At 46.4% G+C, this 13,846-nt stretch overlaps 1 protein-coding gene across 2 annotated transcripts in view; it reads left to right on the forward strand.

Moving 5' to 3' along the window:
- The window catches only part of fstl5 (follistatin-like 5), a 134,593-nt gene that overhangs the window by 23,632 nt on the left and 97,115 nt on the right, over positions 1-13,846 (forward strand). The window contains exon 3 of one of the 2 annotated variants that reach the window (XM_066649968.1): positions 10,119-10,152. In XM_066649968.1, the coding sequence (XP_066506065.1) occupies positions 10,119-10,152 (34 nt within the window). The remainder of the gene's footprint in view (positions 1-10,118; positions 10,153-13,846) is intronic. The other variant, XM_066649969.1, reaches the window with a different exon arrangement.

Here is a 13,846-nt window from a genome sequence, read left to right on the forward strand (position 1 = left end):
CTATGAGTTTCCTGGAGGAAAAGCGCATCAACACCTTTCTGTCTTATACACTCCCCTACCACAGCCCTTCTCATCCTGTCCCTACACCCATTAATGTTCAGGTAACCTATCCTAAGTTTGTCCATCAAAGGAAATTGAAGAAGAGAAAAAAGAAACAGATAAGAAAATCAGTGGGAAGAGAGACAATCACCAATCCGATCGTTACAGTTGTTTTTTTCTTTTGGGCCACAATCCTCCTCAGTTTCGCCAGGTGGTTTTTTAAACGAAATCTCTTTTTTTATCCAATTTTTCAAAGCTTGCCGATTTCCATAAATGTGCTACTGATGCTATGAATTTTTCAGCATCTGGAAAATAATCTATAACATTAACAGATCTACCAAAGGTATTGTCCAGAAAATCAGTGATGTCCTTTAAGGTGTAGAGCTGATTAACTCCCACTACTTGAGACACACTGATGTCAGAAATATCAGAGCAGTTATCATCATCCTGTGAATTAAAAACCCCCTCTCCTCTTCCTGCTCTGCTATACCACCGGCCATCTCAGTACACGTCCCTCCCCACAGAGCCCAATCACTCTCTGTTTGGGCCTGTACTACTGCTCCAGCCTGTTCCAACACCTCAACACCAGTCTGCACCTCTGACATCTGGCCTGTCCCAGCTGAGGTTTCCTGCTCACTGTTTTTCTGATCTCCCAAATCACCACTAACATTAACCTGTTCTCCACCAGGCTGTACAACAGTCATCCTCTCATCACAGTGTCGTTTTTTTCTACTTTGTTTACCACCTGCCTCTTTATTATCAACCTCTGCAGTATTCACCTTTAATCCTTCTGCTCTTTCACCACTTTTTTTCCTCACCACCCTCCTGTCTACCACTCCCCTCTACATTACCAGTGTGTACGGTCTCTTCCATAGCTGGTTTATCAGAGTCCGGACCCGGCTCTACAGTCTGTGACTGATTCATATCTCCAGCTCCAATAGGCCCAGCCGCGGGACTGTCCCGCTTTCTGTGTGGGCAACCAAACTGCTTATGGCCCATGTCCCCACATTCAAAACACCTCATTCTGCCAGTACTCACATAAAGCATGAACGACTTCCCTTCACACAGCACTCTGAAAGACACATTTAACTCCTGCACATCCAGTAACATCAGCACTGATCTCCTGAAGGAGTCAACGTGCCTCAGTGCAGGGGCTGCACAATTCAAAGGAATCTTTCTAACCGCACTCACTATTTTTCCGAAATGAGACAGTTCACATATGATATCCTTGTCCGGGATGAACGTAGGTACATTCGAGATCGTAACTTTAGAAGTTGTTACTTCCAGCGGAGTAACAGGAAAAAACTCGCCACTCACCATCACTCCACGTTCAATTAGCCGATACACGAGCTCCCTATCCGCCAGAAACACCACTACAGCTCTGTTTATCCTGGAGGCCGAGATTATATTCTCACAGCCCACACACTCCCCCACTGCCAGTAACACCTGCTTGACCAAAACTTTGAGTCCCACTTCACATCTCACGCCATAACGTGAGATAAGAGTGAATGAGGTCGGGCTCCACCGCTCAGGTGAGCCGCCATCCCTGCGCTCCGCCACGAGATTACTACACACTGTCTTACAGCACCACTCTAGAGTGCATTACAGAACAGACCCAGAAAATAAAACAGAAACCGAAACAAAAACAAAATAGTTTGAAAGCCCACTCTCAGCGTCTCACACACGTTCTCCATCCACCCTCACTCACCAAACTCCCAGCATGCAAGAGAGAGGGGGGGGGGCAAGAGAGAGAGAGAGGGAGAGAGAGAGAGAGGGGCGAGATAGAGGCAGAGACAGAGAAAGAGGGGGGGCGTTCTCATCTGTTCTCATCTGGACGAGAAAACTGTAGATTACACTGTACACACACAGCTCCTCACTCCCTCTACAGTGAACTACGTCAGTCACAATCTACACTGTATACACACAGCTCCTCACTCCCTCTACAGTGAACTACTTCAGTCACAAACTACACTGTGCACACACAGCTCCTCACTCCCTCTACAGTGAACTACATCAGTCACAAACTACACTGTACACACACAGCTCCTCACTCCCTCTACAGTGAACTACATCAGTCACAAACTACACTGTACACACACAGCTCCTCACTCCCTCTACAGTGAACTACATCAGCCATAAACTACACTGTACACACACAAACAGCACTAGAGTTCAGATTCACACAGATCAATAAATAGAAATGATGTGTGTTAGAAATATTGTTAGAAATATTGCATTGTTGACATCTAAATTCAGTCATTTAAAGGTGTGTATAGTCCACTACAGAGGGAGCATGGAGAGATTTGGGATTAAACCACTGTGTTTATCTCACACATTGTGGTGTGTTGATGTCTCTCTGTAAGAGGTACAATGGCCCCCTACTGGAGTGACGTGAGAATGCAGCTGTTTTTGTATTGAGAATGACGTGAGAATGCAGCTCTTTCTCTCCATTCCTCTCTCAGTTCTTCTCCCTCTCTCTCTCTCTCTAAATGCTTTACCAGTTCTTCTCCCTCTCTCTCGCTCTCTGAGTGCTTTACCAGTTCCTCTCTCTCACTGCATTATACATCGACTCCATTATGCTCCTGAACAAGGAGCAAAGAAAAGAACTGAATCAAAAAATATGAGTCCTGCTCATTCCTCATGCTGCTCCAGTCACACATCCTGGAAAATGAATCCGGGCGTTCGGAATATCAAATATTCATGCCTCTGTCGCCCGTTCTGCCCGCTGGTGTTAACTGAGGATTCCTCCCACAATAACTGGGCTCTTTAATGCCCTCGTAATGGAGGGCGATTGTCGATATACATGAAATACGGAATTGCCTCGGGGTAAATAATTTGACAGCTCTGCCCTTTGGAATGGCTCTGTTTAAAATCACAGTGACACCTAACATTTGCCTTTTGTCTCCCACAATGATGAAGGAAGGAGTTACAGAAGCTTTCTTTAACCTTTAGAAACAGACTTGCTCACTGAGACCTGTCTGTCCTTCCCCTCAGACATGGACATGAATATATCACACACTCTGTAACGATACACCCTCAGTTTGTTTCCAAAATGATGGGGATACTCAACCTCAGTGAATCCGAGCAGGTGGGTTTTACTTTGTTCACTGTGTGAAGAAGCTGGTGTTCACATAAAACTGGAATTCCAATAGGTGCGCTGACAGAAATCAGCTTTTTTTTTTATAGTGGTGTTTTTATGTGGAAGTCAAGAATGAGCTCAAATTAATGCAAAGTGAATCTGCAACAGGCTTCAAACGGCAGCCAATCTCTGAAAAATAAAGAGAAAACGGAATTTAAAAAGTTGAGGAGAGAAAATCTGAGGAGAACACACTGCTCTAGAATAAAAAGTACAAGAAAAGTGAATTCAATAACACTGACACAGAAAGAAGGGGGGGCAAGAGGGGAGAGAGAGAGAGATTTTTTTTTTTTTGATTTTTAAACACAAAACATTTAATCAATCATCCATAAACACATATAACAGTAAACAAACACAGTACGACATCACAGACATAAACACAGTATCAATTAAAGCATTCAACTCAAAGGGCTTGTGAATATCAGTTGTCCCTCCTCAACCCTGCACAGGAGATCATTACAACACCATTCCAGCTCAAAACCTTCAATGTTATTCAGAGTTTTGTAAAAACAAAACTCAAAGTAAATTCTGGACTTTACCAGGGACAAGAACAGAGGTAAAACCTCCTGACCAGATCTGTCCTCCATTTTGTTCCTCCTGGAGTTATAGATCGCCAGTTTTGCCTGACCCACTATGAAATTAAGCAGCTGCCACTTAACACGGTCTTTTTGTCGATAACCAGCCCCAAAAATAAAAGCACAAGAATTAAAAAATTCCCCACTTTTCAAAAATAAAAACTCAAGTGTCAGAAAAAGGGACTTAAGCCTTGAACAGTCTAAAAAACAGTGAAAGATGGTCTCTCTGAGCCCACAAAAAACACACCTATCACTGACTTCTGGATTTATCACAGACACAAAAGAGTTCACTGCTATGACCCCATGTAGGATCCTCCACTGGAGATCTCCAGACCTCTTAGTTAGGGGTTGTTTATATAAAACCCTCCAGACAGGCTGCCTTTCCGTCCCTACCCCCAGCTTGTCCCTCCACACCGTGTCAGGCCGTCCATTCAGTACTGTTTTATTCAACACTTTAACACAGCATTCATATAAAACACGGCCTGACACAGTGTGAAGGTCCACGTCCTTCAGGCCCGAGAGGTCTAACAAAGGGCCCGATGCTCCATCTAAATCAGGAGTAAGAGCAGTACGTGGGAAAAGGTCCCCCTTGTTTGGCATTATACTCCCATTGCTGTAGTTTTCCAACAAAGATAGTTCCTCCAAAGACAGCCTGTCCTTCCACAAGTCAGTGATGGCTTCAGCTTGACGGAGTGACCTCAGCCCCAGTACAGAGGCAACATTCTGGATGTCGTTTAAGCCTGGCCCTAACACACCCACCAGGTCCCGCAATGTCACTGTTCCAGAGTCACTGAGCATTAAAGCAAGGCCCGGTACACCATCTCCAGACACGTCCAACCGAGCCCCTTTTACTATTGGCTCTTCCAACAGCCAAAAAAGCGAGGCAGTAGTCTCCAGTCTATGCTTCTTAAAAAGTCCCCACATTTTAAAAAGCCCCCGATAAAAAAGAGGTAATCCAGCAAGGTGCAGTCTTTTATAGTCTGTAAAAAACAGTGCAGTGTCCAAACCGAGTCCATCAACCTTGCGCAGGATGGTGCAGGCCACCTCTCTCCACACTAGATCAGCAGGGCCAGCCAGAAGTCTCTGCAGGAACTGCAGTCGAAAAGTCGCCATCCTACTCGCAAGGTGTACCAGGCCTTGCCCTCCTTCCTGTCTGGGAAGGTAAAGGACACCTTGTGGAATCCAATGGAGCTTGTCCCAGAAAAAGTCCACGAGGAGCGCTTGTATCCGCGACAATAAGCCCACAGGAGGATCCACACAGGACAACCGGTGCCACAACACTGATGCCACCAGGTTGTTGATTACCAACACCCTTCCCCTGAAAGATAGTTGTCCATGAATCCATTTCCACCTCGACAGCCGACCCATCAGTTTCTCTATCACACCATCCCAGTTTTTCTGCTGCACGGTGTCATCCCCAATAAAAACCCCAAGATATTTTATCCCCCCTCTTTTCCAGACTAAATTACCCGGTAAAGAAGGCAGCCCCCCGGTCCACTGTCCTACTGCAAGAGCTTCGCTTTTGTTCCAATTCACCCTCGCAGCTGAAATTACTCCAAAATCTTGAACAATAGAAACAAGTTTTCCGATGTCTTTCTGCCCCCTTACCATTACAATCACATCGTCTGCGTATGCCGACAATTGATAGCGAAACTGTCCCAGCGTTATACCTTCAATTTCAGATCGAAGCTTGTTTAGCAGAGGCTCAATGGCCAGGGAGTATAACATCCCTGACAAGGCACAACCCTGACGTATGCCCCGACAGACCCCAAAAGGAGCACTCAATCCACCGTTAATTTTTAGCATACTCTCAATGTTTTTATATAGTACTCGTATCATATTGATAAAAGACGGCCCAAAACCCAATAATTCTAGTGTACGCCACAGATGGTGATGTTCCAGTCTGTCGAAAGCTTTTTCCTGGTCGATAGATATGAGACCGACATCAAGCCCTTGAGTTCTGAAAACAGATAAAATATCTCTAATTAAAAAGACATTATCATGTATAGACCTGCCAGGCACACAGTAGGTCTGGTCCTGATGGATTACCTGCCCCATCACATCTCTCAGTCTGGTAGCCAGAGTTTTGGAGAAAATTTTAAGGTCCGTGCAAAGAAGACTCACTGGTCGCCAGTTTTTAATATCCTGCAAGTCACCCTTCTTAGGCAGCAGGGTGATCACCGCCCTCCTGCAGCTTAGGGGCAAGAGACCATCAGCCAAGCTCTCATTGAGAACTGCTAGCAGATCCGAACCCACCTCTGTCCAAAAGGCCTTATAAAATTCCACCCGTAGGCCATCTATACCAGGGGCAGTACCACCCTTCATGCCCTGCATCGCAGCATGAAGCTCCTGCTCTCCCAGTGGTCGTTCCAGTTTGTCACTAGAGCAAGTAGAGATCTTTCGTAGTCCTTCGTAAAATCCTGCCGCCAGTTCTCCATCGTCCATACGCTCACTCTCGTACAGCTCAGCATAAAAACGTACAGCCCGCTTACGGATCTCAGTGGGTTCAGTCAGCTCCTGTCCATCTTCAGCACGCAGGGAGTGCATAAACCGGCACTGACCATTCTTCCTTTCCAGACTGAAAAAAAATTTTGATGGGGCATCCATCTGTGTTAGATTCTGGAACCGAGAGCGAACCAGAGCCCCCTGTGCCCTGACACCCAGGAAATCGCCAAGAGCATTCCTTTTAGATTTCAGAGCCCGGGCATGATCCCGGTCTCCAGTGCAGTTCATCTGCCTTTGAATTTCTAAAATTTCACCTTCTAATTTTTTTATAGCCCGAGTAATATGCCTCGAAACATTGAGAGTATACTGCTGGCAGAGCTGCTTAATTTCTACTTTCCCATAATCCCACCACCCTCGCAGATTATGAAAGAACTGTTTTTGGGTTCTAAAACTAGTCCAAAACACAGTAAAAGCTTTTTTAAAATTCATATCTGACAACAGGGAGGTGTTAAAATGCCAGTAAGCACTTTTAGGCTTAAGGTTTGCAATAAAAAACGAACACAAAACCAAACTGTGGTCTGAAAAATGGACCGGCGTAATACCACACCCTTTAAATATATTAAGATGATGTTTAAAGCAGTAAAACCGATCTAGTCTGGCCAACGCCACATAACCGTCCCTCACATGGGCCCATGTATACTGTCGACCTTTATCATTAAAAGCTCTCCACACGTCAAGAAGATCATGAGCAGACAATAGCTCTCTAAGAGCGCGCTGAGATGCAGCGTGAGGTTCGATGTGATTCCTGTCCGTATTATCATCCTCAGTGCAGTTAAAATCGCCCCCCATGATCAGATAGTCTTCAGAGTTGAGTGTTTTTAAAGCTGTGTTAACAGTGTTAAGAAAACCCACCCTCTCAGCTCCAGAAGTGGGAGCATAAATATTAACAATGGCAAATTTAAACCGCTCAAACTGAGCACGTACAACCATACACCTCCCTGCTATCACCTGCTCAACCTCACACGAGACCGGCAGGAAATGCTTAGCAAAAAGAACGGCCACACCACCTCTGGTCAAGCTCATGTGACTAAAATAAACCTCCCCTTCCCATTCCTTCTTCCAGTCGACTTCATTAGCGCCGTCACTGTGCGTCTCTTGGACAAGCACAATATCCATGCCCTTCTGTTTAATTAATTCAAATAACAGAGCTCTTTTCTGTACGTCCCGCGCCCCATTCAGGTTTAGAGAGCCTATCTTAACTCTACTCATAAAAAGAGGAAGGTGGTCAAGGACAAGCAGCAACAAAATAAAAAGCAGAAAATAACTATGAAGTTTCACAGCCATCATCTTTTAGAAGTTCTGTTCTCAATTTTTTAACCAGTTTCTTAAGTCTGTAGATTTCCTGTACCGTAAATTTATCTTCGCTATCCCCTCTCATAAAAGTCTGTACCGAGTCAATGAACAGTTTACGATCGGGAAAGTATTCTTCCACAACAACCCCCTTCATATTCTTGGTCTTATGCAAAAAAGACCGTATCTTGTTAAACGCATAGACACTTCTCCTACTCCTTTGACTCAAAGCTTCTGGTAGATCACCATCAGAATCATCCCGAGCAGAACCAGTCACAGACCCAGAGTCCTCCACATCCTGTACTTTCCCCTTTTTAACACCTGCCTTAGCCCTCCTCATTTTCCTTTTTCCTGACTGCACTCTGAACACAGCCTCCTCCGATACTGAGTCTGTTTCCATGGCCTCCTCTTCCACAACTAAACTAGCAGCAGCTTTAGGTTCCTCACGTCCCTGATCTTTGGCCACAACATCATCAGGCAACGCAGCACACCCAGAGACCACCAAACTGCTGCCAGAACTAACGTCAGCATTTGCAACTGAGGTAGGGTTCTCCCCTGCACTAATAGTTCCGTGACCTGTCTTTTTTTTCCTTGGACTTCTTGGTCTAGCCTCAGTCCTACCCTCTGCTGTAGGCTCTGACCCAGTCCCAGCCCCAGCTTCCACAGTAGGCTCTGACCCAGTCCCAGATCCAGCCCCACCCTCTACGGTAGGCTCAGGCCTATTCCCAGACCCAGCCCCACCCTCTACGGTAGGCTCAGGCCCATTCCCAGACCCAGTCTCACCCTCAACGACAGGCTCAGGCCCATTCTCAGACCCAGTCTCACCCTCAACGACAGGCTCAGGCCCATTCTCAGACCCAGTCTCACCCTCAACGACAGGCTCAGGCCCAGGCTCAGCCCCACCCCCCGCAGTAGGCTCAGGCCCCACTCTGGAGGGCTCAGACCCAGTCCCACCTCCTGCACCGGCCCCATCAGGAATAGGGCCAGATACCCTAGAGGAGCTTTCACCTGCCCCAAAGGGACATGAACGCCTTAAGTGCCCTTCCTGTCCACACCCAAAACACTTCATCGTGGCAGATGTTGCAAAAATAGTGTAATCAAAACCATCAATTCTGAATTTAAAAGTCACATTCAGTTCTTCAACACCATCCTTTAAGATCATGAACAGCTGGCGTCTGAAGCTGACAACGTGTCTCAGTAGAGGGGACTTAGAAGCTATTGGGATCATTCTAATCTCTGACACAATCTGTCCGAACCGGGCCAACTCTGCAGTCAGCGCCTCATCGGTGATAAACGGTGGAACGTTAGACAGAGTGATCTTTTTAGCAGGTCGTGTGAGGGGCAGCACAGGTGTAAATGTGCCCTGAATAACCACACCATTCTGGACCATAGTGTTAACCTTCTCAGGACTATCCAAAAAGATCACAATTGCACTGTTCATATTAGCAGCAGACAACACACTTTCATGACCTATGACCTCCGCCACAGCCATGCTGCATTCATACACTGAACACCTCACCTCGGGGGCTATTTTTATACTGTTTTTACGAGAAAGTCGAAAAAGACGAGCTTTCTCCGTCGCCGTCATGGCGACCGGCCAAAACGCCGGCATCGTCGCCACGCGCACCCCGCGCTAAACCCAAAAACACACTTTAACAAACACGAACAATAACTAAACTAACAAACAACCAACAAAGACAGAAAAAGATAGAAAAGTTCAGAATTCGCTCACCAAACAAACCGCCAAACTCACTCACACACCACTCGCTCACACACCTCCACTCACACTCGCGCATGCGCACAGAGAGAGAGAGAGAGAGAGAGAGAGAGAGAGAGAGAGAGAAAGAGAGAGAGAGAGAAAGAGAGGGAGGGAGAGAGGAGAGAAAAGAGAATGAGAGAGAGAGAGAGAGGAGAGAAAAAAGAGAGAGAAAGAAAGAGAGCGCGAGACAGGGAGAAAGAGGGACAGAGAGAGGAGAGCAAAAAGAGAGTAAGAGAAAGAGAGAGCAAGAGAGAGAGGGGGGGTAGAGAAAGAGCAAGAGATAGAGGAGAGAAAGAGCGGGAGAGAGAGAGGAGAAAAAAGAGAGAAAGAGAGAGAGGGAGAGAGAGAGCGAGGGAGTGAGAGAGAGAGAGAGAGAGAGAGCGAGGGAGTGAGAGAGAGAGTGAGAAAGAGAGAGAGAGAGAGAGCGAGAGAGAGAGATAAGGGGGAAGAGAGCGAGAGACAGAGAGAGAGAGAGGGAGAGAGGACAGAGAGAGAGAGGGGGGGAGAGAGGACAGAGAGAGAGAGAGAGAGAGAGAGAGAGAGAGAGAGAGAGAGGGTGAGAAACTGATGTGCAGTCGATTTAAATCACGGTGAAGTGTATATTTGCCATGGGCACATTTCTGACGTGACTTTGTGAGGACAGGTCTCAGCAGGCCCGAGTCCCTGGGGTGCGTGTGAAACGTGTGACACGTGTGACGCGGTGAGGTGTGGAGCTGAGGCTGTGACTTGTTACAGAGCCATGGATCAGCTCTGAAACACTCTGCTGTCTGTCTGTGAGACGTCTTATGAGTTTCTCTTTCTCTTCTTGTTCCAGCAGGATGGGATCCCAGAGAGTTTACGGATTAAGGGTATGTACCACCTCTCTCTCTCTCTCTCTCTCTCTCTCTCTCTCTCTCTCTCGCTCCTCCCACTTGTCCTGAGTGTGCAGCTTGAGCCTAGAAATGTTTCTCATTAGAGAGGACAAGAAGGAAAATGGTAGAAAGAGCCTTCACTTCAGAGTGAATCCACTGCTCCCTTCAGAAAAAAAAGCTGTAGTCAGAGGTCTGTGGACTGAGGCTGTGGAGGAACAACTTCTTGTTCCTTAAAGTAACACTAGGATGTATTTTTACTTTAGAATCACAGCTTTAAAATCAGTGTGATACTCCACTGAGATGTAACCGAAAGAATAGAGACTCTGTCGCTGCTACTCTGGCCTCAGCACAGCAGAAACTGCACTATGTAACATTAGGAGTAGGTAGGAAACCACCCCTCTCTCCTACCCACTGATTTCAGAATAGAATCCAAAGACCAACTCCTACCTAGTGTTGCTTTAAAGAGCTCATCTATAGAGGACTGCACTGACCACATCCAGCGCTAAGCAAGAGCCTTAATAATAAATAGATCATCACATGGTTCCTGTGGATGCTGTCGTCATGACAACCTTCCGATCCCTGCATCCTGCTGTTGATTGTTTAGACAGATGTTTATTTTTCTGCTGCTAATGTAAACACAGCCTCATTGTACTCAACTGTTTTTCCTCACGGTGAGAACATCTACTGCATTCATTCATTCATTACTTCCTTCATCTTCAGTGAATCAGGACATCACACACTCACTCACACACACACACAGACTGTTTATTCCCAGATAATTCCTAAACATAAATGTGACTTGATTTGACCGAATTCAGTTCAGATTCCGGTTGTAGATCAATGTGTGAACGGTTTCTACTGGAACATATGTCTGTTCAACGCCTGAAACGCCTGAAGACGTGGGCAGTGGAGAGGGAATGAGGGATTAACTTTCCGTCTACAGAGAGGAGAAACAGAAAGAAGAGTGAGAGATAGAGAGAGAGAGAGAAAGAGGGGACAGAGAGAGAGTGAGTCAGAGAAAGAGAGAGAAAGGGGACAGAGAGAGAGAGGGAGAGACACTGCCAAGCCACTGCTACCAGATGTTCAGAAATATCAAACATCTGGTCTTTATCTCATCCCTGGCATGTGTTTATTAATAAATCAACCTTGGAGTAGAAGCCGGTTTCGAAGACGTCTTTAAGTATTAATTTACTTAATGTTTCCTTCAACTCTTCTTTTCCTCTTCTTTTTCTCCACCTCCTTCTGCTCTTCCTCTTCTTTTTTATCTCCTCCCCTTCTCCTCCTCCTCTTCCTCTTTTTACATTTTCTCTTTCTCCTCCTCTTCCTCTTCTCCTCTATCACTTCCTCATCTTCCACCTCTCCTCCTCCTATTAATATTAGAGTGCGTACAGAATATAATCATTTTTCTGTGAGTTAGAGAAAGTTATTTCAGATTGGACCTGAGCTCAGCAGGAACCCAGAGGAGTTAGTTTCTCACACAGACTTACATTAACGATGGCTTAAACAAATCACCACGCTCTGCTTCTGGCCGCAAATCTGGAGCTGGACTCGGCCCAGAGCTCATCCGTGAAGTAGAGAGTCTGGTGTCTGTCGGACGGCGCTGGGCCTTCATCAGCGGAATATGAGCCTTAACCCCAGAACCAGGCTGATCCGTGGTCAGTCCGGGAACGTCCGCTCTGGCAGCGGCTCTGTCGGCAGCTAATCACAGTCTGATGGAGAGCTCAGCTTACGAAGAGCTGCCGAAGGTCAGAGCTGTAATTGGAAAGGGGAAATTATCATAAAGGGTGGGCCACGCTGTCGCCAACTGTTCAGTTTAATGCACTCTCTTCCTTCCTCATCTCTCGCTCATGCTTCTCTTCCTTAAACTCCTTCAGCCAGGAGACATTTCAGCCCCATTTCCCGAGGTCAACTCGTTCAGGAGCGTCCATCAGATCAGCGCCACGACAACGAAAAGTCGCCGCAGGGAACGGAAAATTACATTAAACATGTCAACATTAAACTGTCCACGACTAATAGAGCCACGACTCCAGACCCAGACTAACTCCAAACTAAACCACACACTCACCCAGTCAGTCACCCACACACACACTCACCCACTCACTTACACCCTCACCCAGTCACTCACACACTCACCCACACCCTCACACAGTCACTCACCCACTCACACAGTCACTCATACACTCACCCACTCACACACTTATCCAGTCACTCACACATTCACTCAGTCACTCACACAGTCACCCACCCACGCACTTAGTCACTCACACATTCAACCAGTCACCCGCCCACCCATCCAGTCATTCACCCACTCATCCAGTCACTCACCCATTCACAGACTCACCCACTCACTCACACCCTCACACAGTCACTGACTCACTCACCCAGTCACTCACACACTCATCCAGTCACTCACACACTCACCCAGTCACTCACCCATTCACACAATCACTCACCCAGTCACTGACACACACACACACACACAGTCACTCACCCGGTCACTCACCCCTTGTTGCCTGGAATCACAAAAAAAACGCTAGTTAAATTAGTTTATAATTAATTGTCAATTATTATTGAAGGGTATAATGAAGGGTAGTTTTAATAGCACGTGTAACTCAAGCTTCACCAGACTGTGATATTTAACCAGGAGTGCTAATGAAATGTCACTGGTGTTCAGCCACGACGGTGTGCTTCCAGAATCCTGTAGCTGGCCTCAGACTCTTTAATTTAACCCCGAGAGGACCGCAGCTGTTTGATGTAAACATAGCCACAGAACGGAACAGAGGTGATGAGGAAAGTGAATGGCATCTCTTTTTCTGCCAAATTACTCTTTTTAATCTTTAAATTTGTTTATTGGTCATCGGCAGTCGTCCGGCCACAACATTAGAAACTCCACCTGTTTGAAAGCTCAGTGAAAGAGAACTCGCTCAGTGAGCCTCACACTGAAATCTCTCTCAGATCTTTACTCCGACATCGTCTTTAGTGGCAGGGAACTGACCTCCGGTGGATGGGGGTCTCTGGGAACTTCAGGGTGGGGGCAGATCAGAGGGTGGAAACGTGGTTCATAAACTCTTTACAAACTTAGTTTTAGTTAAATGAACTTTTATTGTCTCCTCGTGTCGTGTTTAAGTCCGATCCCTTCATCTGGGAACGTGGAAAGAAGCTCAGTCCGAAAACACATTCAATAATGTAGCTCTTTATTACGGTCCTTTATAAGTGGCCTTTAGATCAGTCACTAAACGCTGCCTGCTTCCTACATTCTTTTCATCGACAGCTGGCCGTATCCAACAATCCACACAAAGACAATGGAGACGACACAGGGAAAATGGACAGCAGAATCAGGGATAGGAGGAGAGAGAGAGAGAGAGAGAGAGAGAGTACAGGAGGTGGTCCCCGAATGCTGTATAATTGGGATACAGAATGAAGTGTCTGGTGCCTCAGCAGTGCTCTGTGTGTGTGTGTGTGAGAGAGAGAGAGAGAGAGAGAGAGAGACACTTCCTCAGAGGTATCTACAGCTCACGTCGTTGACCTCAGTCGCCTCATATTTGACGGGAGAGCAGCTTTTTTTCTGTCTCTGTCCTTGCTGTGAGGATTTGATGGCATTCAACTAAGTTAATGTTACTGAGGTCATGGCCTGATGTAGTAAGATTACTTCTAAATCACAAACAGCGCTCCGACTCGTCCTAACATTTCT

Source organism: Hoplias malabaricus, chromosome 17 (genome assembly GCF_029633855.1).
Source record: "Hoplias malabaricus isolate fHopMal1 chromosome 17, fHopMal1.hap1, whole genome shotgun sequence".
NCBI lineage: Eukaryota > Metazoa > Chordata > Actinopteri > Characiformes > Erythrinidae > Hoplias > Hoplias malabaricus.